The following is a 27,869-nucleotide window of genomic DNA, read 5'->3' on the forward strand; positions in this document are numbered from 1 at the left end:
AGCGGCGCCCGCGCTTGCCCAGCGATGGGCTCTTCCCAGTCCGTTTCGGAAGAGATTCGGGAGCTCGCCAGCAAGACCGGCTGTAAGTACGAGGCGCGGCCGGCCTCGCTCTGCCCAGCGCCCTCTCCGCCGCTGCTTTCCCCTGCTGTGCCCAGCGCTGCGTCTTGAAGGGCAGCTGGTGCTGCGGCGGAAGAGCCGCTTGAGCCGCGCTGGCCCGTCCCGTGCATGCCCCCGTCTCTCTCCGCAGTGTGTTCTCACGCACAGGCGCGGGGGGCGTTCGCCTGCGGGGAAGAGGAAGGAAGTTTGCAAAGGAGCGATTTTCTCTCGCCTGCAGACGGGCAGCTCAGACTTTCTGGCGGGCTGCTTGGAAGTGGAGGGGTGCGGGAGTCTTGGACGCACACTTGCTTTCCAGAGCTGCAGCCCCAAAGCTGGTGCACCCATTTGGAACTTGTGAGCCAAGTGGCGACCAGCACCTACTGCGCAAAAGAGGGACGTATTAGCGGGAGGGCTGAGGCTTGCGGAAGTACGAAGAGCAGTTCAGAAAAGGGACCAGAATGGGTTCCAGGGCAACCCAGGAGCAATGTGCCCTCCTGGTGGCCCTGCAAGGCCGGGTCACTGCTGGGGGCGGATGGTCGGGGACCCTGGGGGAGTCTCCTGGAAGCAGGCATGGCTGGCCAGGCGGAAGAATGAGTAGGTCCCTCTCGCATCGCCACAAGACCCTCTCGGCTCCACACGCGTTACTAAGAGCTTTCTGCATTCACTCGCACTGCAAGATGTTGGGAACCTGCAGCTGTGAAGTGTCACCTTTAAAGGAGGCTTCATTGGGTGTGAGGTGTGTTCCCTGTAATGTCGAGTTGCTACTGCACATCGTCTTGGAACTGGCTGGCTTGCAGTGGAGGAGTGGAAGTCCCAAGTCTCTCTGTCTGATGGGCTGGGTTCAGATGACGAGAGAACTCGAGGCCTGAGTATGGGCTGACCACAGGTGTTGTTGAAATGGGGGTTATTGTGTCTTCTGAACCCAGCTGCACAAACGAAGTTTGTTAACTATGAACAACCCATGAAGAGAACTCATGGGTTGTAAACTGTGGGTGGTTCGTGGGTAACAAGCCACGGTTTCTTAGAACCATGGGTTCAAACAGCACAATGATCCACAGTGGTGCAGTGTGGATCCACACGTTCGACCTGTACTCAGCCCTTAAGTGTGGGTTATCGTGTCAGCTGAACTGGGCCGTAGCATCTTTGCCACCGAAGCGCTTGTGCAATGAAGCTCTAATGCAATGTAACCAACTGGGCAACCAGTTGATCGGGACCCTAAAGGGCATCCAGCCCAACCCCCTGCCGCAGGTGAAGTGTCTTCACATTTCTGTCCTTCTAGCTAGTGAGTGAGAGGAAGTTCGCTCGGTCTCGTGGCAGAGCGCTGGACGGTGTTATCTCTGCATCGCACACGGAGGCCACAGAACGCTGTGCAGTCCAGTTTTGGGCAAGTGTTTGGGCAATCTTTCTCTCTGCCAGGGCTGGGGCATGCAAATGAGAGAAAAAATATTTTAGAACATGTGCAGAGTGGAATTCCCCTCTCAGTGGGTCACCAGGACACTTTGTGGAGCACGTATTGCTCCCCCCCTTGCAAGGATCTGAGTCCCCCCAACACCGGCCATTTATTATGCTTGCACCCCACCTCTCCCCCCTGCTTCTGTTCTCTTGTTCATGGTTCTGGTCTCTTGTTTATTTTCCTGCCCCCACACCTGCCCTCGGGGTGTTATTAATGAAAGAGAGCGGGGTTATAATGAGGATTTAAGATAGACAGTGATTGTGTGTGTGTTGTGCACAAGACCCAGTGGAATTTCTCCATCCTGCTTGTAAGCAGAGAAATGTGGGGACAATTTCACTGGAATTCTCCAGGGGAAATTCTCCAGTTTCTCAGAGGTAGGTCCATCCTCCTCCTCCTCCCTTTCCCCAAGGGTCTTTGGTGTTTTTATGCTGTCTACTAATATGGCAACAGCATCGGGGGGCGGGGGGAGTGTTGGCAGGTTGGCCCTTCCATGATGCAAATATGACAGAAGGGGGCAGCGCCATGTCTAGCCCTAACCCTAACCTGAGCCCCAGAGAAGGGGTGACTCTAGTCCTGGACCAAACTCTGTGCTCCAATTTCCTGAAGGTTTCCTTTCCCTGTGAAAAAGGCTTCCATTTTATTGCCTCATTCTCAGGGGATTTTTAGAATTTATTTAGAATTTCTCTGAGCAGTTTTTTTTAGTTTACCTAATTCCTGTGAGATGATAAAGGATACTGTGTATCTTATTCCCCTCATCTAATACATATCTCTCCAGTTGTCTGCAGCCTGCCTGAATTTCTGACCTGAAAAGGAATCTTCCCAGGGCTTTGGTTGAAGAGTGGGAAGCCTTGGAGGCTGCAGGGTGCTGGAGAAATGATTGTACAGTGAAAGACTGGGCATCCACACACCTTCCTGGCCACCTCGTAAGGAGGACAGCCACAAGAAAACAGGGACCAAGCCACAAGCATTTCTCCCAATTTTCAAAAGCAATTCCAAAAGTTGGATGAGAATGGTCCAAAAAAGGTGGTAGAAGAACTTTTGGCACAGCGATAAAATGCACGTGTTACCTCCTCTGGCTTAACTAAAGTCTAGGCTTACATGTGACTATTTGTACATGGTTACCCAACTCAAAGGCTGAGCATGGGTTGCCACTGAACTGTGATTTACTGTTGAAACATGGGTTATGGTGGTGTTTGAACCCAGCTGCACAAGCTAACTGCAGGTTGTTAACCATAAACAACCCACAGTTTGCAACCCAGCAACAAGCCTAGGGTTCTCTTGCAGAGTTGCTTATGGTTAACAAGCCATGGTTTGTTTGCACAGCTGGGTTCAGACAGCACAACAGTCCATGGTTCAAGGAAAACCCACACTCAACCTGTACTCAGCTACTGAGAGTGAGTTGTCATGTTGCCTGAATCAAGTAATTGTGAGTTATGCTCTGGTTGTTGTTGTTGTTGTTGTTGGTCTTTAGGTTTGCGTGCTTTTGTTAAAATTAAACTGGGCTGAAGGGCAGAAAATGACATGGTTAAACAAGTAGGATATGCCTGAAATAAAGTGTGGACAGCTCCTGCTCAGGATTTCAGCCAGCCTGCCAGCCAGCCAGCCAGCTATGCCCATATTCAGGCTATTCCATTCCATTCCATGCCCCGCCCCATGTTCCATTTCCCTAGCGCCTTCCTCAGTGGCCAGTTTTGGGGTGGTGTCTCTCTCCCTCCCACAGGAAGATGTATCTATTTCTGCAAACCAGGCCTCCCAATAAACTCCCTGGGCTAACCGGCTGGGCTACCCGAGGGCCAGTTCTTGGCAGGAGCTGAACACACCGCAGACTCACTCGCGTGCTAACGGTGCTGCAGCCCTCGCCTTTAAGGTGCCGCCACAGGGTGTGTTTGTTTTCTTGCTGGCAACATCAAACATGGCATTCCTCTGGGAGTTCACCTGCCAGAGAAGTTTGCACTGCCGCCTCCTTGGTGAACCTCTGCAGGCAAAGGAAAACCTTTCCTTTCCACTGGCTTTCCGGAATCGAATTACAGTTTTCCTGGTCTGGTTTTGTTCTTAGCTGTGCTGTTATTCCTTGTTGGCAGTGGTGTTTTTTAAGTGCCATGTTTGTTTTCATTTTAAATCACTGGGAATCATGAGTAACAAAGGTAAATACCTTTTAAGCAAATGGTTTTGTCTTCTCAGCTGCTGTTTGGTTTTTTAGATTTGCTGCTTTGAGTACCTCTGTGCTAATTTTTTATCTGTAAATATAGATCTTATCACTAGTTCTGAATAAATAGTCTCCTCCCAGGGCAGTCTCCAAGAGTTTGGGGGGCCAAGGACCCTGTAGTCCCTGTGCCCCAGTCCCTCATCTGGAAGAGAGAAAACATGCAAACTGAGAGTTTTCTTAGGTGGTATCTGATGTTCTTAGATACTCTCTGCAAAGCAGCAAAGATGGCAAAGGCAGCAGGGATGCTCTTGGGATGCTGGGGAATGTCTAGCCTCGACTCCTTCCAGAGCCAGCTCGCTCCACCCCTGTACTGCCATCAACACTATTCCCAAATCTTTTGCGGTATACTTTCTCTGACTCTGAGTTGCCCGGGGCCTTGTCAGTGGTGGTCCCCACCCCGTGGAATTCCTTTCTGTAAGAGAAAAAGGAACAACCTTGAAGGCTAACAAAGAGAGCTAACAAAACTGTATAAGCAGTTGTATAGCAGAAGTATTTATTTTATCTATGTATTTATGTAATTTCTATACTGCCCAGCGGCCAAAGCTCTCTGGACAGTTCTCAGCAGCAGGGACTGTGGGGGGGGGGGGGCGCACCCCGATTGGCAGGAATGCCCGTACCGCCTGCCTCCCACCCTCCAGGCTGTCCTCTTTCCCCCTCTGAGTTCACTTTGCAAGCCTCGCAGCAGCTCAGGGCAAATGCATCATCCCAGCAATGACCTCTGGTTCTCTTTTGTAATGCAGAACATTTTGGGTGGCTTCCTCTCAAACGAAGGGGCTACTAAGCCCTCTTGGAGGACTTCAGGGCCTTGTGGATATGAGACAACTGCCACTGGCTGCATTCCTGCATGTTCACAAGGCCAGGGGAGGCTTGAGGCTGAGTCGGGCCACCCCTCCTCTGTCCCTGTGGGACGGACACAGAGCCGGATGCTCCCGATTCTCTGCAGGAGCTTTTCCAACCGGCCCTGAGATGCCAGAGGTTGTAACTGGGACCTTCTGAATGCAAAGCGGGTGTTCTGCTGTGGAGCCAAGGGACCTGCATCTGTGCATGCTCAGGGTATTTCTTAACCAAATGATCAGGATTTGGTTCTGAATGAATACAATAAGCTACGATATAAAAAGAACAGCAATGAAAACATCAGCAGATTATATTTAAAAACCAAATGCAAATTTTAATAACTAAGCAACTAAAGCCAATTTGTCCCAGTAGGGTTCCTTCTAAAAAGCAGCTGCCAAGCCGGTTGCCACCATGTGCTATTCAGTGAATCAATAAGTCTTTATTATGTGGTCACATACCTGACAAAACTCATAAGGACTTTTCAAAGACAATTAAAAACAGAGCTGGTAATATTCTCAGCAAAGAAGGCAGTTTCAACCTGGCACCAAAAAGAAACCAAAGTTGGCTCCAGGTGGGTCTGGCTGGGAAGATCGTTCCATTATTTGGGGGCTAACACAGAGCAGGCCCTTCTGCTGCCACCAGCCAAGCCTCTCTTGCAGGGGCCTTTAGAGGAGGGCTCCACATGCTGAGCACAGAATCTGGGTGCATCGTGGGGGGAAGGCACTGCGGTCCTGTGTTCTCACTGTGACTGGGATTTTTGCTTTGGCAGTTCAGGTGTAAAGAATGGCTGTCCGGGGGTGTGAAGAAGGGAGATCTCAGTCCTGAGCCTCACTGCCAGGGTCACACCCACGCCACTTAAAAGGCTCCCCCATAAGAGCACTAAATAGCGTGCAAACCAGGCTGTGCTGAGTTAGCGCATCGGTCCATCTAACCCAATGCTGTTGACACGGGCTGGCAGCGTTGGCTCCAGGGCTGTCCTAACGCACGGGCCTGATGGGCGCTTGCCCATGGGCCCCATACTAATCTGTGTATGTTAACCCTTGGAAAATTGGAAAACTTCCCAAATTAACAGTAGTTGTCGTTGTCATTGTCGTAGGGGCCCCAGTACACTGCTTTGCCCGGGGCCCATCATGCTGATAAGACGGCCCTGATTGGCTCTCCAGGATTTTGGGCAGCAGGCTTCCCATTGCTACCTGGAGGTGTCGGGATTGAACCCTGGAGCCTTGCATGCAGGGAGGTTCCTCTGCCCCAGGCCATGGCCTTCCCCTCAACCTGGGGGTGTGGCTGTGGGGCATCCGGGCCTGCGCCTCTTGCCATACCCACACCTGATGAAGGGGGGTCAGTCCTGCTGAAACGCGAGTCTACGATGCCGACATTGCCTGCATTCTTGCCTGCTTGTGGGATTTATTTATTTATTTACTGGGTTTGTTTAAAGCCACCTATTAGCATCATGCTGTCTGGGCAGCCATTGCAATAAGAATCAGTAAATAACATTGATAAAAGAGTACAATTAAAGGATCATCATAAATCAACAGAATAAAATCAGAATAAACTCAATTAAAGAGAAAGACGTAAATTAATATAATTAAAATCAGCGCATTGATAGAAATAGTCTAGATGGTGCCAGAAGTTCGCCGGCAGAGAAAAGCTTCTGCCAGGATGAGGCAGTTTGTGCAGGATGAGCAAAGGAAAGGAGATTTAGGGCATTGCGGCTGCACCAAACCTTCTGGCTTGCCCTGAGAGCCAATGTATAAAAAAGGGAAGGTGGAAAACTCGCAGCGCCTGACCAGTCCAGCACTGTGCTAAATAGATGTGAGATTCCGAGCAAGTGACTTAACCTGCCTTTCCACTCCTGTAAAATGGAGATTAAAAAGCCCCGGGCCTCCTACGGGAAGGCTTGTGTATCTTAGACAGCTGTAAAAGACACTTGCCCTCCCTCGGCTGAAATGGCTGGGAGCTTATCGGAGTCGGGCGGGCCATTTCTGTTTCCTGGAACAGACCCAGGGCTTGTGCAGCACTGGCTGAGGACACTTTGCTTCGCTCTCGTTCCACTTAGCTCCCATCAGTTTTCTTTTTAATTGTTGCCCCCCCCCCCCCAGCTCCTGAAGATGCCGGGCCAGGGAACACGCGGTTCCCTTCACTCGAAAACCGCTGTGGGCAGCACGGCATAATTTGCAATAAAGCTTCACTTGCAATCAAGTTCTAACCCCACTGTTCTAACGACAACAGCAGTATCATCATCACCACTATTATTATTATTTGATTTATTTCTATACCATCCAATAGACAAAACTCTCCTCCAGCTTGCAACATCAGATTGACTCTCCTGGTTTTAATCATTGCACCTGAAATTAAGCAAGCTAAGAAAAAGGTTTTACTCTTTTCTGGGGAGCTTTCAGCATGCAATGACCTGCTCCCGTTGGGCTCTGGGTAGTGATGGGAGGCAGGGCTTCCTCCGAGGCCTCGCTCAGGCTCTGGAGCTCCCTGCCAAGGCAGGTGAAGTGCGGCCATTCCCCCTGATCCTTCTGCTGCCCACAAAGACATCTATATTCTTTTTTTATAATAAGTTTTATTCAAAATTATAACCCCAAAACAAAGAAAAAGCTAAAAACAACATCAGTAATCAGAAACATCGGACCTGCTGGGTCAGTCCCCACATTTTTTTCCATTTATGATAACTTAGAAACAGATTTAAATCTATACAAAGTCCCGTTTCTCTAGCTAATAATAAATAAAGGCATCTATATTCAAACAGACCTCTGGCATAGGCATTGTTGTTTCTGAAGCATGTCCTCTTCAGATTTTTATTTTACTGCTGTGTTTTTAAAATCTATTTGTTTTTGGAGTGCTTTTATAAATTTATTTTAACCGCTGTTTGTTAATGCTGGCCACCTTAAGCATCTACTTTTTGGTAGAAAGATGAAGGAAAATAGAATGCAAAGAAATAAATAAAAACAAGGAGTTGGGCTGGGGGGTGTTGTGTGACCTGACCCACAAAACTGAACCTTTTTTGTGGAAGGGCTCCCCAGAAGTGATCCCTTTTGAGATCTGGTACTGAAAACAAAATCCAGCCTTCCTGTGTTTTCCCCAGCCACAAAACTGTTGCTGGTTTTCTGAGTTTTGTGTAGTTTTTTCCCTTATTCCCAAAGGCTGAAATGTTTCCACTAAGCTTTACTTACTGGCTGCTTGCAAGAGCCTTAAGCTGCCCTAGGAGGCTACATTTGACACCACCCTTTTGCTCTGCGACCCTCCTGCCCGTAGAATGTTATCCCAAAAAGCTTGTGCAAAATTGCATTTGGCCCACGGACTGAAAGACGCTCCCCACCCCTTACCACGCATCAAAGAAGTTCCACTTGTTCCATGTAAAATGCCTATCTCTGTCTCAGCTATCTCACATCTTCATCACAAGGGTCCCCCAAAGCTACTTGCAGTCACATTACAAAGGAATAAAACTCGATCAACAATAGAAGAAATATGCATGTTCTTTGCAGCAACTTGGGCACCAAAGAGGCAAGAAAAGCAGTATGGATCGTTGCAGGAGAATGTTAAACATCCTTCTGTTCTGGCATTCAGTCTCGTTAACCATGCGCTGCTTTATTGCTTAACCCAGGTTCCCCACAGGTCCGTTCTCACAATAATGCATTACCGGGCAGGCAGAGGTGGACTTGGCTGAGAGGTTTCAATACAAGTACAGGGCATTTTATACCTTCCCGGTCACGTAAGCAGGTACAAAGCAATTGATGACAGAATGCAGACATTAGAATGAAATTCTGAGGTCATCATATACAGAATAGAGGCGATGGGATTACAATATCTCTAATTGCAGTGTATTGACATTTCAGTTGAGTAACTTCCAGAAACTTGAACCCATCTCTGGGTCTGCTTAGACATGTAAACTCAGGCTACTGAGAAACTATTCATGAACTCATGAGCCATCTAGACTCAGACCCTGATAGGTCAGGGCACATAGAGCGCTCTGGGCTAGCAAAATAGATACTTCCTGGTAAACTGTGAATTCCTAGAGAGATTATGTAGCTACATTGTGAATGTATATAATGCATATTCCACTGAGTGGCCTGTTTGCCCTGGCTTACAGCTAGAAGAGCAGGAGCGGGGAGGGATGTCATTTTAAACAGTGACTTCGCTTGGAAAGCTGGTGCTTTTGAGAAGGAGTGCAGATTTGATTTGGTAACACAAAAGCACATACAAGCAACGCTTTTCTGCCGGGATTTATCCAAATTTTCCCAACAGTGGGCAGCTGTGTAAAATCAAGGTGGGGGGCGTGAGTCAGGCTCTGATATGGCTCATCACGGGCAGGAGTAACCATCTCTCCCTCTGACACGTCGCTTTCAGCCATAGCTTTCCTTTTCTCCTTTCCCCTGCTAAAATTGCACCGGCCTGAAAAAGGAAGAGTCCTGGGGCACCTCCAGGCCGAACAGATTTATCGCGGCCTGTGCTTCCACGGACTCAGGCCTACCTCGCCAAGGGTGTCAAGTACACCAGATCCAGTGAAGTGGCATTCTGATCCAGTATTGATCTTTCTAACTAGCTGGAATAGCTATTAAAATGAAATCATTTTTTTTCTTATTATTATTGTTATTAGAACATTTCTATGCCGCCCCTTGCCGAAGCCTCGGGGCGGCTTACAGCACAATAAAATACAATAAAATACAAAAATAACAATATAAAATTAAAATTAACAATATAAAATAAATAAAAAATATAAAAGAAGTCGCCCTGGCCAGATAAATAAGCAAATATCAATTCGAAAAGGGATAAATGAAGTCCGCTTTCCCTGGAACGTCTCTGTCGAGATGTTTCTTCTTTCGGGGAGAGGTTTTTAGGGTGCTCTTTTCCACCAGCGTCGTGCTTCAGATCTTCCTCCTCCATCAGTGACTTGGTGACTTCCCCGCCTTTGGCAACAGCTGACGAGATGCTCTTCGCACACACGCTCTTAACGCGCACACAGGATGTTCCTTTCTGACCCCTTGTAGGTGTGAGCACTCCCACCCTAGGATTTAACTGTGTTTCACACAACCACCACTTTTGTCGCCTTCACACATTCCCACCAAATATGACTAAATTTGCCACTGTCTTTGCTACATCTCCAACATAAATCCAACCCATTTGGACACAGAGGGACAAGTTACTCTTGCCGGTGGTCTGGGGGTTTTAAATCAAGCAGAAATCAGATGCAGGCTGCTTTTAAAAGGGTAGAAAAACCTCTGATGCATGCAGATATCTTCAGGATAGCTCTCTTTTCCTTTTCAAGTACCTAGTCCTCATGAATGCAGAGAAAAGCCAGGAAACCTGTGGGACGATTCTGGTGGGGTCCTTGTTGGCAGTCTTTGTGAGACTGACTTATGCCCCCTTACTCTGGGCTGCTCCGTGTGTCTTCCCAGTTACGCCTGTTGTTTGCCACGCTGGTTTAGGGTTGTGAGAGGCCCGTGGGCGAGATGGTCTCAGGGCCGCTCACGCCTGCTCGGCCCCTTGCCATGCCCCAGGCATTGGCCTCTCCCTCCAGGCACCACGTCCAAGAGGGAATATGGTGGAGAAGAAACAAGCCTTCGAGATGACTGCCCTCCCACCTTGCTGCTTTTGCGGCTTGCTCCGAGAAGGTGGGTGAACAGAGAGCCGCAGAGGAAGCGGGCTGGGGATGGGCCATGCAAAGACGCCCGGCCTGCTCACACTCCGCGGGTTTTCGGCATCTTCCCTGCCCCGTCAGCCAAAAGGAGGGGGGTCTTCGCAGCGTCTTCCTTTGAAGTGGGCTGCGGTTTGCACTTTTTTAAGCTAGGAGATTTGTGTAGCTTTGCATAAGATCTGGCCATACTCTGCGCAAACTGTGGCCGGATTTACGCAGATTTCCTTGGTGAAAGGAGGACAGAAGGAAGAGCATACTGGCCGGCTTTAGAAGCAAACGGCACTGAGCTGGGCAAAGCTGCTGCATTTTGACCTCCCAGCTGGGGTTGCTCATGTGGGGCCAGTGGTCCCCTGGGACAGGCAGTGCCCCCCTTACTGAAGAGTGGTCCTTCGCAGGTGCCCCAGGACCCCAGCCCCTTGGCGCTGGCTCTGCATTCGCTCTTTCCGTGCGACAAAACGAACACCACCATCTGGACAAAGGAGGTAACCAAACCCCTTCGCTCCCCCAGATGCTCTGGACTCCACTTCCCATCAGTCCCGTCCCTTGTGGCCAGTGGTCAAGGAGGATGGGGAGTGTCGCCTGCCAATCCCTGGAGGGCCATAGGATCCCAGTTCTGTTCCTTCTGGAGGAAAGTGCCTCGGCGGCTTCTGATGCCTTGAAAAAGGGTTTCCATACATGTGTACAACTTGAGAGGCATCGGGAGTGAGCCCGCTGGGAAACGGTGCTTCCTCCAGAGCCAGGGGGGCCGGGACAGTGGTGGGTGGGGAGCTTGCACCAGGTGTCCCGGGGCACGAAGGGGTGAGGCTGACCAGGTGGAAAGGGGAGGATCCCAGGCGGCAGGTCTGGAGGGTCCGGGGTTCTTTGGGGGGTGGATATTTTAGATTTAGCCTGCACAGAGACTCTTAATCAGCAAGTTGTCCCACCTGAGTCAAACGAATTGCATTGCCTAATTGCTAGCTAGGTAATTGCTGGGTTGTGTTTATAGGCATCGATTGGATTTATAGGCAACATTTAGGATGTATCCTGAAAGGTCAGCATCCAGGAAGACTCCCCTAGAAAAGATCCTTGGTAGAAAAATCAAACGTTATCTCATCCTAGGTCCTGCAGAAGCAGAAATGGAGGAGAGTCAATGTTGGTGGTCCTTTTTTATTTGGTTAACAGAGGCTTGGTATTGTGGGGGTTCGCCTTACCTCCCCCATGGCAAGCATCGATGTCAGTTCACCCTCCCACCCCTCAGTTGGTTTTTGTACTACCATGAGGACTAGAAACTTTTTTTAAAAATTTGGAAAAGATATCACACCCCCTTAGGTTCTTGTTATTAAACAACCAACAACAAATTCTGTAGCATAAGCTGTATTTCCTTGTAGCTTTCTCGACACTGGTGAATAAGACACTGAGCTCTCTGTGGAACTGGATGCCTTCAGTGCACGAACCAGCCACCTTGCTTCCTTGCAAGCTCCTGTTTCAGTGCCAGGGCGTTGCTCATTCGGAACCCTGGGTCCAGGGTGCCAGCTTGGCCCTCTGGGGCTCCCCAGACACCCCGCCCCCTTCTTTGCTAGCCACACTCCTTTCCCCGACCACCGTGATTGGTCACTTGTTGAGCTCTCGGGTCCCAAAAGGCTGGCGTGGCTCCCTGTCCTCCTGGCCCTGCCCAGCACGCAAGGCCAACCCCCAAGCACCTCCCCATCGCAGCGTTGGGCGCCAGGCCGAAGGAGCTGCTCCCGGTGCTGTGCAGCAACCCGTCTCCGAACGAGCGTGCCGCTTGTGCTGAGCAGATGGTGCTCAGCGAGACCAAGCCGGATGGGAAGCTGCGCAGGCACAGGAAGGAAAGCGTAGGCAAGGAAGCACACCCTGCTGTGTCCTGCCTGGTGGCGAACGCCCCCCCCCCCCGCCCCCACTGCTGTCTCCGGTGTGGCAGTGCTATTTCTTGCAGCGGGCACAGAAGACAACCCGACGCCGTTTAGGGTGGTTGGAGCCCACCCCGCTTGGGCCGCTGCTCCCCTATTCGGTGCCGGCTGCAGGGTTTTGATGCCTGCAAGGAAGCGAGCCTCCAGGGACCGAATTCCTTCCACGTCTGCCGTGCCTGCCGGTGGCCCGCACTCCTCGCCGTCCTCGCCATTGCCACCTCTCGCTTCCTGGTGGGGCGAGGGGGGGGACCAGGGGGCAAGGAGGCATGATGAGCAGCGTCTCTGGTTGCTTCTGCCTCGCACTGTTGCCTGAGCCAGGGCGAGAAGCGGGGAGCAGGCAGGCTGCAGAGCAGAAGAGCGGCCCACACCCTGGGGGACTTGCTGGGAAGTGGGGCCTCGGCAGCCCCCCAGCCTTGGACGCCAGCCCCGCCTCTCACGGGTGTGAGTAGCTTGTGGCCCACCAGAGGTCTTGGCCTGCAGCTCCCATCAGCCTCAGCCAGCCAGCCAGCAGGAGGATGGGTGTTGTAGGACAAGCATCTGGACAGCCCCAAGTGCCCCCCCTTGCCCTGTACACCCGCCTTTGTTTTTCTTTGCGGCAACCGCAGTTAAGGTAAAAGGAGCAACGTGGCCCAGCGAAGCCAGCTGTGTGGCTGACTGGGGACCGGAATCCTGCTATTCCTGCTCCACACGCGAACTATTATGGCCCCCTCCTGGGTTTCTTGTGGAGGTCCTGCCCTAGCGATGAGGAGGGCCCAGCATGGAGCAGGATGCTGTGCTCCCTGCCCTCGTGGAGGTGCTTGTTGGTTTGTTCTACCGGCTGAGCAGAAGGAAGCTTCTCGCGGCTCTCTCCGTGCAGCCAGGTCATTCTAGAGCATGGAGCGAAAGGTTTCCGGAAGTGCCCCCTTCCAGGCATCCTTCTGACGGCTTCAGTGGTGCAGCACACAATTCACTGCTCCTCTCCCTTTCCCACCCTCCGTTTGCCGATCCTCAGATGTGTCATTTCCTAATGTGAACTTTAGTAATATCTCCATAGGGACTGCAAGAGTAAAACCATCTCTTTTACAGACGTTTAGCTTTGCACCCTGTGCATTCTTGGCATTACAGCGGCAACGAGAGAGAGTTTTTATTCATGCAGTCTTAGGCCTTCTTTCCACTGAAACATGCGTAGCGTTGCACTTACTTGGAAAAGCACCGTTGGATTTAGCAACCGTGCTCTGTTTGAACAGCATGATGAGTAAAACGCAACCATGCACACAGCCAGCTGCAGCCCCCTTGCCTATAAAAGTGTTTGCTTGTTTGTCTTTAAAATAAGGGTCCTCTTGGGAAAGTGTTGCTACAATTCTGACTTGTTCGGCGCGGCTCCATCTCTTATCACCTTCTGGGTTGATACCTGGGCAGTGGACTTCACAGTCCAGCCACAGCTTCAGGTCTCTGTTGAGGTTCAGGGAAAGCTGCACGTAAATGTACTCATCGTATGGTCCTAGGGAGAGAATCACAGAATCATAGAATGGCGTGGAACATCATCATCGTCATCATCATCATCATTATTATTATTATAACATTTCTATGCCCCCCCTTGCCGAAGCCTCGGGGCGGCTTACAACACAATAAAATACATTGAAATACAATAGAACATAATAAATTACCATTAAATACAAAAATACAAAAAATACACTGAGTTACAAACATAAAATTAAAATTATCAGTATAAAATAAGTAAATAAATAATATAGGAGGAGAAAAGAGAAGGAAGAAGAAGTTGCCCTGGCCAGATCATATGTTTTAACAATTAAAATGATGTTTAAATAAAAGACTGGGACTCGGACGATCTGGGTTCTAGTCCCCGCTCAGTCATGGAGCCCACTGGGTGACTTTGGGCCAGTCCCAGACCCTCCGCCCAACCTACTTCTCAAGGTTGTTGTTGTGGGGATAAGACTGAGAGCAGGAGCAGGAGGATGCGAGCTGTTTTGCATTTGCTACAAGAAAAAAGTGGGATATAAATCTAATAAATAACAAGTAGAGTTGGAAGGGGCCTATAAAGCCATCAAGTCCAACCCACACTGCTCAGGGCAGAACTTCAGAAGACGGGAGTTCAGCTTCCCACCGCCCTGTCTGTTCCTCAAGACACGCACAGCTCCTGGAGATGACATGGTGAGGAGTTCCAGTTTGTAATTCCACAAAGTTTATAAAAGGTTGTTGTTGCTTCTTTCTTTAAAGGAAAAGGAAAGAAAACTAATCTTCCAGCTGTTTAAAGGCTTACTGGTCCCTTCATTTCCATGACAACAGTGATCTCAGGCTGTGAGAATGTCAAAAGTCAGTTGCCAACAGCCAAGACAGAGAGAGCAAGATGCAGGGGAATCATTTTTCCCATCTTTGTGAAAACAAAAAGTGGCTAGAACTGTAGCGAAATTAGCATCGTGTTTAAAATAGCGCTGCTGCTTAAAGGTCATGTTTTGGAATTTGGAAAATCTGTAAGTGAGATTCCAGAACGGGTCTCATGGTGGTGATGCTGCGGGGGTCCAGAGCATCAGAACCAAAGCTAGCAAAGACCCCCTCCCCTCCTTATTTTGTGGTCCAGTCCATCATGCTAGGCAAGGAGGAAAACATTGCCAAAAGCCCTCCTTCCCAGGTCGATCCGAGAAACAAACACTGTTTATTTGCCATCATGTATGATTAAGTAGTGATGTTATTTGTGGGAACTACGGGTGCATTTAAAAGCTGTTATTTAAAACAGGCCCCAGCAAGGGAATAGCCAAAATACACAACAGGCAACTGCTCCAAAAAGCCATCCTTAGGGACGCTGCTTCAGCCGGGAGTGGCTTTTCCAGTACCCATTTGCTGAAGAGGCTCTGGGAAAGCGAGCTGAGCTGGGGAAACTTTGCTGTCGGAGATGCAGGGCAAGGTGCTTGCCACCAAGGACACGCAGATGTCCCAGTTCAGTGTGTAAAAGCTCTCTGGATCGGCTGCTGGACCTCACGCAGGCTGGCAGCAGGCCAGCTTGGCGAGAAGGGCAGGCTGTGGGGGGCATGGATTGCTCTGCTCACCAGCCCCTCACTCTCATCTCTCAGCACTGACCAGTGAAGGGGCTTGGCCTACTCTGCCTCATGGCAGGAGGTGGGTGGCCAAGTGTCCTCTTTTGCAGAGGGAAGTCCTCTATTTGAAGGGCTTCGGGGTTTGTGCTAGGATGGCCAGAGGGAAGAAAAAGCCACACATCAATGTTTTTAAAAAAGGTATATTTGCATTTAATTCGCATTTAATAATGAGAATGGGGCACACTGTTTCAGGTCTGGTCACTAGTTACTATACCGATTATTTATTTATTTATTTATTTATTTATTTATTTATTTATTTATTAAAACATTTCTATGCCGCCCCATTCACCGAAGCCTCGGGGCGGCTCACAACAAGAAATAAAATACAAAAATAAAAATATAAAAATAACAATATAAAATAAATAACAATATAAAATAAGTCACCCTGGCGTAGTTCCAATTTGTATTGGAACTACGTGAACGCAAACTGCAGTGGATTAAGGAGCACCAGCCTTCCTTAAGCTGCCAGAATAGTGACTGCAGGGAGGTGAGAAATGCCTGTAGGAGGGACCATTAATGGGTGTTTTGCAAGAATGTGGGTTCTGCCCACACCAAGAGTCCCTAGCGAGGCAATTAGGAAATATTTATTCACTGGAGCCTGGCTCCTTTTCTGTCAACAAGGAAATGGCTGCTCTTAGAATATACCCATAGCTTACTCTTCATCCTGGAGGAGAACAGAATAATGGCTCTTGCTGCTAAATAAACTATCCAGCAGATGCCTTCAAGCTGGTGTAATGAATGCAAAAGACCTTTTGTGTGGCAATTTTATAGCTGTTTGGTGAATTTCTTACTGTTGTAGGTTGTATGAAATATAACATCAGCTATAAGAAGAGCAATGGTGGTAAATACAAGCAAGAACAGGCAGGCCACTGACAAAATGCTTCTCTGTCTTCTCTTGACAGTCACTTCAGATCAAATTGAGCACCTGCATCGGCGATTCAAGCAGCTGAGTGGCGACCAGCCCACCATCCGGTACGGTGTTTCCCATTCCTTTCCTCCTTGGTCCTTCGTATTCGTTAAACCTGCCGGTGTTTCTGGAGCCCAGCTTCACCACATGCAAAAGTGGGAGGAACCAGCCAGCTCAGATTGTGTGCAGAAGTCCAGAAAACCCCCAAAGGGTCCTTGGGAGCCCTGCCAACTGCCCCATGAGTTCCAGTGGTGCAGCTACCAGACTTGCCACCTGGGGCTGAAGTCCACGATCTCACCACCTCCCAAATGACCCCAGCAAGAGCAGCACTGTCAGGGGACAGCAGAGGAAAACGCCATTTTATTCCTGCAGACCTGATGCAGGGATATGAATGAGCTGAAAATGCAGAGCAGGATGCAGAAGCAGCTGTAAAGCACAGAATAGCGGTGGTGGGGTGCAGAATGCCCGTGGTGTGTTTCAAGTTGAAATAATACTCAAACCTGTGTGAATTTCTCTCCCCAAAGAACTGATACATCCATGGTATAATTTTGCCTACGTGCGCCAGTGGGAAGGAAAACATGAGTACAGTGTGGATGAGTTTTGTGTGGAGGCAGGGCAGATGAAAAATAATATCCTGAAAGCTGGAAGCCTGAGCAGGAGCTCTCAGAATGGCAACTTTTTGTTGCACTTGATGTCTGAATGCAGCCACACTGACAACCATGGTTTAACCACGAGCAACCCCTCAAGGAAACCCATGATTTTTGTTGGGTTGTGAATTAGAGGTTGTACGCCATGTTTATTATCTCAGCTGGGTTCAGACAACACAGTAGCCCAGATTCAAACAACACCCATGTTTCAGCACCAACCCACAGTTAACTCTGGAGTGTGGGTTAACACGTCTGAACCCAGTCTCTCTTGCTGGCAGAGGTGGGAAATTCTAGGCCTTAGTGCTAAATTCAGCCCAGTACAGCAATCTGGGCTTTCCAGATCACTCTGCCCCTTCATCTGGCTCCACCCCCATCCTCTGACCACCGATTGATCTCCCTCCTCCCCCCTGCCTGTTTTAGAAGATTGGAGAGCCTCTTTTAAAGAATCTGCCCTTCAGGATAAGAGGAGTCCAGCCTCTCACCTTCACAGGCGCTGCACAGATTGCAGTGAAAATGCATTGACAGATTTAGGAGGCAGAGCTCCGAAGAGGCTGGCTCTGCTAACCGTGGTCCCCAGCATCTTCAAGGAATCACACAAGCTTCCCAAAGTGTGATCGTTGCCTTCTTGGTTCTTCCTGCTTTGGTTCTTGTTCCTCCTCCCGCTCAGCCATCTCCCGCTGGCCGAACTACCGGCCTGACCTTTCTGCAGGCGATTCACACTGAGTCGAGTCGCAGCACAGGAAATGAGCTTCCCTTCGGGGCGGCAGGGCATGGGACTGATGTCCCGCAGGGCGGCACATGGGAAGCCGCTGCTGCATGGCCATGCCCTTTCTGAGGGGACCAGGCTGCAGCTGCTGGAGCGGCTGAACGGGGGCACTTCCCCCACCCCAACCTCTGCTTGCAAGAGACCCTCTGGGCATCGGGATGAGTCGTGGAGGGTGAGAAGTGGGACAGCAGAATTCAGCCCCGGTCCAGTGGACCAGGTGTAAAGATCTCACGACTGGGGGCTCAGGGCTTTGGCTACTGGACAATATAGAAATGAAATATATACATCATGATCCTCCTCCTGCTCCTCTTCCTCCTCCTCCTCCTCCTCATCAGCATCATCTAGCTTTGCAGGGTTCCCCAGCTGACAACACCCTTCCACTCCCGCCAACAACTGTTTGGTGGATTCTCAACTTGCTGAAGCTTTTCCCTGAGTCTACAAAGTAGGAAGGCCTTTCCAAAGGGGTAGTACATGGCAGAAAGGGCTTTAAGCTAAGCGATCCTGGCGTTTGGGGAATCCAGTCTTAATGCTTTTTGCTTCTTGCCCTCCTCCCCCCACGGAATGGGGCACCCAAGTGCTTCTCCAGTCTTTATTTTTGCCTCTAGTCTGAGCGAGGTTCTATGGATTAATCCGTGCACCCGAACACACAATTTTAGGAAGCAGTCCTATGAAGGTTGAGGAGAAAAAGTCCTATTTGCAGCATGCCCCATCCAGACTAGATTACAGCACAAGATTATGCTTTCAGTCTCTTGAGTGAAACCACAAGGAATTTTGCAAGCATGAAGGGGTGACGACAGAGCCCCACTTGCCATCTGATAGCTCGGCCTCTTGCTCATTGCTTAAAAAGAGGAAATGCATCACCAAGAGGATGAAAGCACAGACTTTTATATGGTATTTATCTGCATAGATGTCACGGAAAAGCATAGTTATAATTTATGTAGAATTCAACAGGCTGAAAACAGAAGAGTGGATGTGAGAGTATTCATTATCGTGTGGGTTAACGAAGGACCTGCAGTTGAAGTATTAGTACACAGTTGTGGGCCGTGACACAACAGGAAGGCTTTGTATCACAAAATGAATACTTTGTGTCACAAAGAACACTTTGGTGTACGTTGGGAGGAGATGTTAGTTTGCGGAATCCAGGTAATGGAGCCCGTTTGGCACTGGTCCAGCCCACTGCAGTCCTGAAAGTTTGTCCCTGAGGATGAAAGAAGGGAAAAGGTGTACCAGCTGCACCAGCAGGATGAGCCAAAGGCTTATGAAAAGGGTGCGTGCAGTAGAGAGACGGAAAGATCAGGGAAGCAGTTGCACGGAGGTATTCCGGGAAGTAGTCCCAGGCTTAAGCAGAGTCATTTCGGAGCGCAGAAGAACGTAAGAGCTCTGTGGGTTCAGACTGAGGGCCTCTCCAGCCTAGCGCTCTCTCCCCACAGTGAACCACCAGCTGTTCACGGCAAACCCACAGCAAGGCAGGAATGGAAGAGCAGCCCCCCAGCCAAGGTCCCCAGCGACCGGTGGACATGGGCATATTGTCCCCTCTGGAGGTTGGCGTATGGCCATCAAGGCTAGTGGCTGTTGACCGCATCCTCCTGCATGAAACTGTCCAATCCCCTTGTAAAGATCTGGTGCCCATCCAGTCTGGTGGCCGTCACCACCTCCTGGGGCAGTGAAAACCATCTTCCGTGTGAAGATGCCCTTCCTTCTATGGGGTCTTGTTCTCATATTAGAAGAGAGGGAGAAACACCCATCCTCTTTCCCATGAGAGGAAAGATCAAAAGACCCTGTGCTTAACTGGGGGGGATCTTTCCTCTTTCCTTACCATGCGTAATTGTGTACATGTCTCTCGTGTTTCCCTTTGCTCACCTTTCGACTCTAAGCAATCCCAGGTGGTGTAGCCTTGGTCCAGCACCTTGATATTCCAGCTACCCTTTCCTGCACTAGCCAAGGGTGGTGGGGGAGGACCAGGGCAGCCACAGGAAGGGAGGTGCCAGGTCATAACCGCTATGTGATAAGCAGAGGGGCAGCTGGGCTTTGGCGATGCCACTGTGGCCTGAAGGGGCCATAATCATGTCTTGGTAAACATCTCTCTCTCTCTCTCATGCTTTCTGTCTCTGCAGCAAGGAAAACTTCGATCGCATCCCTGACTTGGAGTTCAATCCAATTAGGTCCAAAATTGTCCAGGCCTTTTTTGACAAGAGGTAATTCGCTTAGATTACTCCGGTATATTAACCACTGCTATGCCCTTCAAAACAACCTCTGTGTATGTAAGCTATTTTGAAACATTTGCTTAAACTTCCCAAGTGCAGTTTTCACAAACTCGTTTGTCAATTATTGTTTTGTTTCTATTCCACCTGTTCCCAGTGGGGTGACTTACAATGTACAAAAACTTGTACAATGAAAACATTAATAGAAATACACAAAAGTTAAAATACAAGTAAATCAGCTACAATATTAAGATTATATAAAGTACCAAAATTAAAACAGCAATAAAAATAGTGTAGACAGGAGAGCTTATGTAATGTAGAAACACTCCTTTATACAGCCTGAATTGGTGGCCTTATGTAAGAGCTCCAAAATTTGGGGGCTTTCCTTGCAACTTTTGTTATTTTAGGTGCTGCCTAATCCTTGTCCTATTTTTATGAGTTTTAGCATTTAATATGCATTAAGCTGCAGTTTTTATCCTTGCAGTTTTGTTGCTCAGCTCTAGGAACTTTGTCTTCCTCCTTTCCTTTCACCCCCTATTTGGAAAGCTGAAGATTCCTACCTAGAACATAATGTTCTGGTCCAGGGGAAAAAAACCCAAAATGCAGTCTCACACCTAGGACAAACGAAAAGGCCATGTAATATTGGGCATGCTTTTGAGTCCTTGGAACTCCTCAACATCCGGCTAGATGCCTTTGAAAAGCAAAGTCCAAAAGTTGAGCCAGATCTTAGGTCTGCAGTTTAGATGCGGACTGGATGGCAGCATGAATGAATCAGACAGGTACGGGTAGAGAGGATGTTCCAAGAGCCAGTGTGGCGTCGTGGTGAAGAGCTGGGACTGGGACTCAGGCGATCCGGGTTCGAGTCCCCGCTCGGCCATGGGGCCAACTGGGTGACTTTGGGCCAGTCCCAGACTCTCAGCCCAACCTACCTCACAGGGTGGTTGTTGTGGGGATAAGATGGAGGAGGAGAAGGATGTAAGCTGCCTTGAGCCCTTTGTAGGAAAAAGGCAGGCTATAAATCGAAATTAAAAAAAAACCCTAAGCAGCAGTGACCGCGCCCTATTTCTGAAAGCGTAAGAGCAGGCTGTGGTTCAGTTCTGGGTGATTTGGAACTACCTAGAACAAGGAATCTTCTGTCCTGTTGCGTCTACAAAAAGTGAAAAGTACAGACTGCAATGGCTTGCTTCTGGCATTCCCTCACCCCACTGCAGCTCAGAAGCTTATCCTGTGGAAAGCGGAAGGACTCACCTACACCTATAGAGGGTTTTCCTGAAGCTTGTTTCATGTCAACAGTGCTTGTCCACTTCTCTATTCTCGCCGTTGATAAGTGGCTGTGTTTAAAGGGAAAGTGGAGCATGAATAACACAGAAGCAGGATGGTTTTGCCCATGGAGATGCATTTGATTTGTGGGGTGACTGTCAACGGGTGAAGCTATCAGTTCCATCAGGGTGGCTGGAATGTCCCCATGTGGAACATAGCAGATTTCCACCCTCTTTTAAAGGAGGCTATCTTTGAGAACTCCCTTTTGTAGGTGAGGGACAGCAGATGATACGGGTGGGAAATTTGCCAGTCAGTTCTTTTGTCTCCACAGGAACCTGCGGGAAGAGTCTGAGGGACTGGTGGATGAGATCAACTTTGAGGACTTCCTGACTATCATGTCCAATTTCAGACCCATTGAAATGAACATGGATGAGGAGCAGCTACAGCGCTTCAGGAAGCAGAAGTTGAAATGTAAGTGTGTATGTGTGTGTGTGTGGGGGGGGGGTCAAGTCTGTAGTTTGCACTGGCGAGTGGAAAGGGTACACCCTGCATCCAAGATGCTGCCATGGCTCACGCAACCCAAACAGGGTTGAATCGTGGGTTGTTGTATTGTGCAAACCCAGCGGCAGTGGCAAACAATGGTTTGCTAAGCCACAGACCACCCACAGTTTACATCCTACCAGCAAACCATGGGTTGTTGTCGCAGTTTGTGGTGAACAGACCCAGTGCAGCTGGGTTCTCAAGACGCAGCAGAGCACAGTTCAATGTCAACGCATGGTGTGTGTACTCAGCAAATAAGGATATAAGCATATTTATTTATTTAAAATATTTTTACCCCATCCTATACAAAAAAGCATTCCAGGATGCCTTACAATAATTAAAACAACAATAATTACAATAATTAAAACAATAATTACAACAACAGTAATAATTACCAAGAAAAACAATTACAATAATTAAGACAATAAACAAACAAAAACAAGAACTGTTGATATTAAAAACCATTTAAAATCCCTTAATCCTTAAAATGATGGGTAAATAAAAAGGTTTCTACCAGGTGCCAAAAAGAGTATAAAGTCGGCGCCAGGCGAACCTCTCTGGGGAGCGCATTCCACAATCTGGGCGCCACCACAGAGAAGGCCCTCCTCTGGGCAGACCCCCTCTCTACCTCCTTCAGGGAGGGTTCCCCTCCTCTTCACATATGCTTTAGTGTAGGTGCCCCCATCTCCCAATTTAAAAGTTCACCTTGATTCTTAAGTCATTCTTATGTCCTCCTTATATTCATTACACAGACCACAAAGGTTGACATCCTTTAGCCCAAGGTGAATAGCAAAAACAAAAATCCAAGGTTCCTATAAAACTTTTCATGATCAGCAAAGGAAAGGTCCCACCATGTTTCCTTACTTAATAGAATAAATGTTTACAGAGCAATGATGCACGTGGCATTTAATGTTCGAGGAAAGGTGCTTTGAGCAGAAGTGGCCTTCCTTGAGACTCTTCTCAATGAAGGCTGTGAAGTAGCTGGCAACTAGACCGGATGAAAGGCCTCTGTAGCTCAGCTCTCTCATTTCCTGCGATGCTGAACCCCGCAAGAACTCCAGAAACAGGAAATGAAGTCAGCATCTTCTCTCTCAATTTTGCTTCTCTCTCTTCCCGCAGCACCAGATATTTAGACACACACTGCTGCTGAAATTGTTGCCAAAGAGAAATATGAGGTCAGGAAATTTTACACACGATGTCAGTATTAAATGATGACTCCAGCTATGAAACAGCTGCATATCTGAGACTAAAGTTTGTACCAGCATTGGGTGGCTTGTGGGCCTTGGCGTTGGTTTGAAGTTAATGCCATTTCTGTTTACTGCCTCTCTCATTGTGCAGCTTGACAGTATGTTGTTATGTTGACAACTGTGTGTAACATTAGTAGTTCTTTCCTGATCTTTTATTTCTCTGTGGTATCAGTTGGGCAGGAAATTATCTCTCTGGCAGGTCCTGGGTTACTGTTGTGGCCATCAACGGCTACAATGGAACTGTCATCCACCAATTTGTCCAAAGGTGCAGTCCTACCCCGAAATGCTGGACCAGAGGTCGGCAACCTTTAACACTCAAAGAGCCATTTGGACCCGTTTCCCACACAAAAGAAAACACCGGGAGCTGCAAGTCTTTTGACCTCTAAAATGAAAATAACACTGCATATATCGTTTTTTACCTATATGCTATATCTAAAAAAACTATAGTGCGTTGCATTTATGAAACAGATCGGGGGCTGTGCTGTGCCAGTGCGGCTTGCAGATGCATATTTTGAGTGACAGAGCTGCAGCAGAGGGGTTCAAGACCCAGGTGTGGCTCCGGAGCCACGGGTTGCCGACCCCCGTGCTGGACAGCAAGCCCCTCTGAACTGCAAGGGCCTTCCCAGGGGACATGATCGCACTGTGCTGCAGATCTCCTTTAAGATGAATTGGCGTGCTTTGAAAAATCACCTTCACAAGGACTGAGACACTGAAATGTGCAGCGCTGGTGCCCCGGACCGCAACTTGCCAACTTGACGGCAACTTAGCGGATGAGCGCTGCAGTCCGACCTGCTCCCTCCAGGGAGGCTTGGGAAGCGGTAGCAAGAGCAAGGTGGGCCCCGATTGTGGACGGATTTCCCTGATCCGTCCTGCTCGGCAGCAGCACTGCTATCTTCTCACCACCAGGTTAAGTCCTGCCTTTTCTCTCAGCCTTTCGGTGGCACGTGGAGAGACTCTCATCAGGTCCTGGATTTTTCTCGTGGTTTAAAATCGTTTTGCAGAGGTGCACAGACTGGGACCATAATCTTGTGCATGCTTCCCATGGGAGCAAGTCCCATTAGCTGCAACAAAACTTAATTCCGAATAAACATTCAGGGGATTGTGCTATTGGCTGGCTCTGACCCTCCGGTTTCTTTTGACTTTGTGTCTCCTAGTTCTTTTCCACATGTATGATGCAGACAGTGATGGGAAGATCACACTTCAGGAATACAGGAATGTAATGTATCCTTTTGGCTTCTCCTTGCCTAATTGCACTTTCTGTGGCTGCTGCCCTGCCGTAGCAACTGGCTTGACTTGCTCCTCCCTGCCAGGTGGTGAAAGAAATGCTCTCCGGGAACCCCCACCTGGATAAGGAATCGGTGAGGTCCATCGCCGACGGAGCCATGATGGAGGCGGCTGGCATCTGCGTGGGACAAATGGTGAGGGAGCGTCAACCTCCAGGGGCGGGTGGGGGCGCTGTACGCAAGCACCTGCCCTTGGGTCCACCTTTGCTTGGCACCTGCAAGCTTTATGGGTAACAAGGCAGGTGCTCTGTCCTTCTCTTGCCTGCATGGTGCACACCTATATAGAGGAAGGTACCTGGATCCATGCTCCAGTCTCTCCCCACACCAGTCTCTCCCCACTCCTACGAGAATGGCACCGACTCTCTTGTAGGAGTTCGCAAAGTAACGCTTCTCTTCGCTAATTTCAGGAGCCGGACCAAGTGTATGAGGGAATCACATTTGAAGACTTCCTTAAGGTTGGAACGGACTCTTGTTTTTACTTGGCTTTTGGGATAAAGACTGATGCAGGGGTGGGGTGGCATATTGGCCCTGTGGACAGGCCCAAGAGAGAGGACTGTTGCTGTGGGGTGATGAGCGTATTCCTGGGACAGACAAACAGGTGCTTTAGAAAGTTTTTGTGTGCTTGTGCGACTTCCAAAAGCACCGAAATGCAATCTTTCGCAGGGCAAAAGTGGGGAAATCTAGCACGTTTCCAACATGTAGTTCCCAATCAATCCAAGGGACGAGGTGGTGCAGTGTGCAAAATGTTGGATTTGGAGTAGTGAGACTGGGATTTGAGTCTCCACTCAGAGAGGCGGCGATCGCTTGCTAACTTCTCTATTGTAGTCTGAACTACTTGGGCTGCTTAACAAAAAGGATGGGCGATTTTAAAAATGTACTGATGAGAGAGATTACGGGAGGTGGGGAATATGTGGTTTCTTGGTGTTGTTGGAAGCCACCTCCCATCAGCAACTCCACCCACAGCAACCCATAGTGAGGGATGAGGGGAGTGATCGCTCAAGGTCCCCTGAATGGGTGCATCTTCTGCATCTCTACATGACAAGGACAGGAAGGCCAGTAGCTAAGTAAACCTAAAAGCCACGCAGTGCAGCCCAGCCTTCCCCAGTCTGGTGCCCTCCAGAGGTTCTTCATGACAGCTCCAGCAATTTCCCACCAGGGGCTACAGTGGCTGGGGCTGATGGAGGCTGAAGTTCAAAACATCTGGAGGATGAGGAGTTGGAGAAGGCCAAGTTATTGAATGAACATTCACCCTGGGGGTGTTCTGTGCTCTTTGAAGGAGCATTTCAGGCCTGTTCTTCAAGAATCTGGCAGTGCAGGTGCTGAGGTAGTCCTTCAAACAGACCGTTGCTAGCGGCGTTTGAGCATGACATCTTGAATGACATCGCCCTGTTAAACCCTAGCTGGAAATAAGCACACAGCCTGGGAAGTGCTGTGCTTTGACCTTTTCTATCTATCCAGAGGGAACTTCTTTTAAGGTGTGCTAGAAGATCAAAAGCAGGACCTGCCTCTTCACTGCAGTGGCAGCTGAAGTAAGAACCCCACTGCCATTTGTGTCCCCGCCTGTGTGAACTCCTTCTCCAGTGAGAAGGCATTCTGCCCCCCTCCACGGCGCTCCAAAATCCAGACTCTGAGCTAACACATCTCAATTTACTTCATTTCATGGAATCCCATTTCTACAGCCAAAGATCTCTGGGCAGTTTACAGTGAATGCATCCTTCCCCAGATTAGAGGCAAAAGTAGTATCCCTTGTTCTTGCCCCGTGTCCCTCCTCTCTGGCTCTAGCTTGTGTAAGATTTATGAATTGCGATTTACAGTCCACATTCCCTCAAGGGAATGTAAAGTAGCAGATTTCTTGGCTGCAGCTGTCGCATTTCTATATTCTCCCACCTGCCGATAGCCAAAGCTGTCAGGGCAATTCACAAAGATTGAAATGTTGAAAGTCCTTTATAAAAACAAGTACATACAAACATGTAAACATGTTGAGCATTCGATATTGGAGCTGTTCTTATGTTGATGGGGAGGTGGGAGGGGAAGAGAAGAGCCCCCTCAACCTTCTGCAACCTGGCATTCCTTGAAAGAGCTTGGACTTCACAGAATAGTAGAGCTGGAAGGGTCAGAAGGCCTCTGGGTCAGAAACCCCCTGCTGTTGCAGGGCACTGAGTTACACCTCCCCATCGGAGGACTGTCCAGAAACTCTGTGAATGTCTCCAGCGAGGGAGAGCCCACAACTTCCCCAGGTAATCATTTCCGTTGTTGAACTGCTCTGACAGTCAGGAACTTCTCCCAGGTCTCTAGTCTAAATCTGGTTTCTTTTGAGTCCATTATTCCGTGGCCTGCACTCTGGAATGAATGAGAAGAGACCTTGTCCTTCCTCTTTGTGCCAGCCTTTGAGGTACTTGTGGAGTGCTGATTCAGTTCAGCTGCCCTCTGCCCCAGCCAGCACGGGCAATGGCTAGGAGTGCTGGGGGCCACAGTCCCCAGGAACCGGAGATAATGACTGAGTGACTCCTTTGGGTCTCTGGACCTGCAGTGCAGGAACTGCAGGTGCACGGCCAGAACCTGCCCCTCACCTGTCTGATGCTCTCACTCCCTCCAATGACAGATATGGGAAGGCATAGACATCGAGACCAAGATGCACGTCCGCTTCCTCACCATGGAGCCCATCGCAATGTGCTACTGACCGAGGAGGAGCTGGAGCGCAGATGCCGGTGCCTTTGCAGTGACCTGGGACAACACGTTGGCCGGTCTACACGGGTATAAGGGGGAGCTGCCCTTCCCTGTCCTTCAGAGAAGCAGGGCAGCGAGTTTCACTTGCTTGGCATGCCTCAGAGGCGGTCCCTCTGGCCCAGCTTTACGGATTCTCCCTTGATTTGTCACTAGACGATGCCTCAACACATCAATAAAAGCAGGGCCTGTTTTTAATTCTGCTCTCTTTGGGATACACTGATTTTATACTTTTTTGTGGGCCTGGATATTTCTATTCAGCTAAGCCAAACAAATAGACCACCTTACAATAAAGAGGCCCAACCTATTAGAAATCTTAAAATGATGACCTCTGTAGATATTTAAACTCAGTTACATGCAGGACGGAATCTTCCATGTTTACTCCACAGTTATCCCCATTCCTTTGCTTGCGATCGTAAAAGACATGACGTGGAACAAAAAGGGCTGGGGAGGGAAGAAAACACAAGCAGGTTTGTAGCTTATCTGTAGAAGTACACACGATCTGTACACAAATCCTTCTCTTCCTCTGTCCGTGGAGAAAGCATGAATCTGGGTGATTGCAGTACCTTGGTCCACTGAAGGTAACTTCTTTATCAGTACTCACTAGGTGTGATGGCTCCAGGCCACCCCTGGTTCAGCAGAGGGATGGAGGACAGCATCTGCTCGGCCACTGGCCTCCACAGACCTTAGCGGTCAAGCCTACATGGCAATTCCTAGGTTCTTGTGGGTAGCCTGACTTTGCTTCTATTGTGTTTTCATTTTCAGAATCTTCCCTGAGCACCAGAAACATAAAAGCTAAGCTAGACTGCCACTGAAGGGCCAAGCTGTCCAGACAGATGTTCTCTCACGGCCTTCCCTGGCCTAGTCCAACCTGGCTTACCCGTGTGCGCGCCTGGCAGGCATGACTGTCTTCTCTCCCCTGACTCTTTCCCCACAATGGAGGCACCAGCTTCCAAGAAGTCCTTACCAGAATAAAGTGCTTTTTCCTCCTCTCTTCTTAGACTGTGAAGCCTCCTGCCATGTTTTGGGTGTGCATGATTAAGCAAGAACATCCAAAAACATAGC

At 49.2% G+C, this 27,869-nt stretch overlaps 1 protein-coding gene across 2 annotated transcripts; it reads left to right on the forward strand.

Annotated features, from left to right (window-relative positions):
• Nucleotides 1-27,798, forward strand: TESC (tescalcin). 2 transcript variants are annotated; one of them, XR_006416539.1, is made up of 9 exons: nt 1-82; nt 16,132-16,201; nt 19,664-19,744; nt 21,342-21,481; nt 23,952-24,013; nt 24,108-24,215; nt 24,488-24,535; nt 26,683-26,834; nt 27,570-27,798. XR_006416539.1 is itself a non-coding variant. In XM_044448859.1 (8 exons), exons 1-8 carry the CDS (start codon nt 25-27, stop codon nt 26,758-26,760), a joined length of 645 nt encoding a protein of 214 aa, XP_044304794.1. In that variant the 5' UTR covers nt 1-24; the 3' UTR covers nt 26,761-27,002. The 2 variants fall into 2 exon arrangements, 1 of the variants encoding a protein (XP_044304794.1); XM_044448859.1 differs by lacking the exon at nt 27,570-27,798 and having other exon boundaries at nt 26,683-27,002.
• Nucleotides 27,799-27,869: the final 71 nt, after the last annotated feature.

Source organism: Varanus komodoensis, unplaced genomic scaffold (assembly GCF_004798865.1).
Source record: "Varanus komodoensis strain SLA01 unplaced genomic scaffold, ASM479886v1 scaffold56, whole genome shotgun sequence".
NCBI classification, from domain to species: Eukaryota; Metazoa; Chordata; class Lepidosauria; order Squamata; family Varanidae; genus Varanus; species Varanus komodoensis.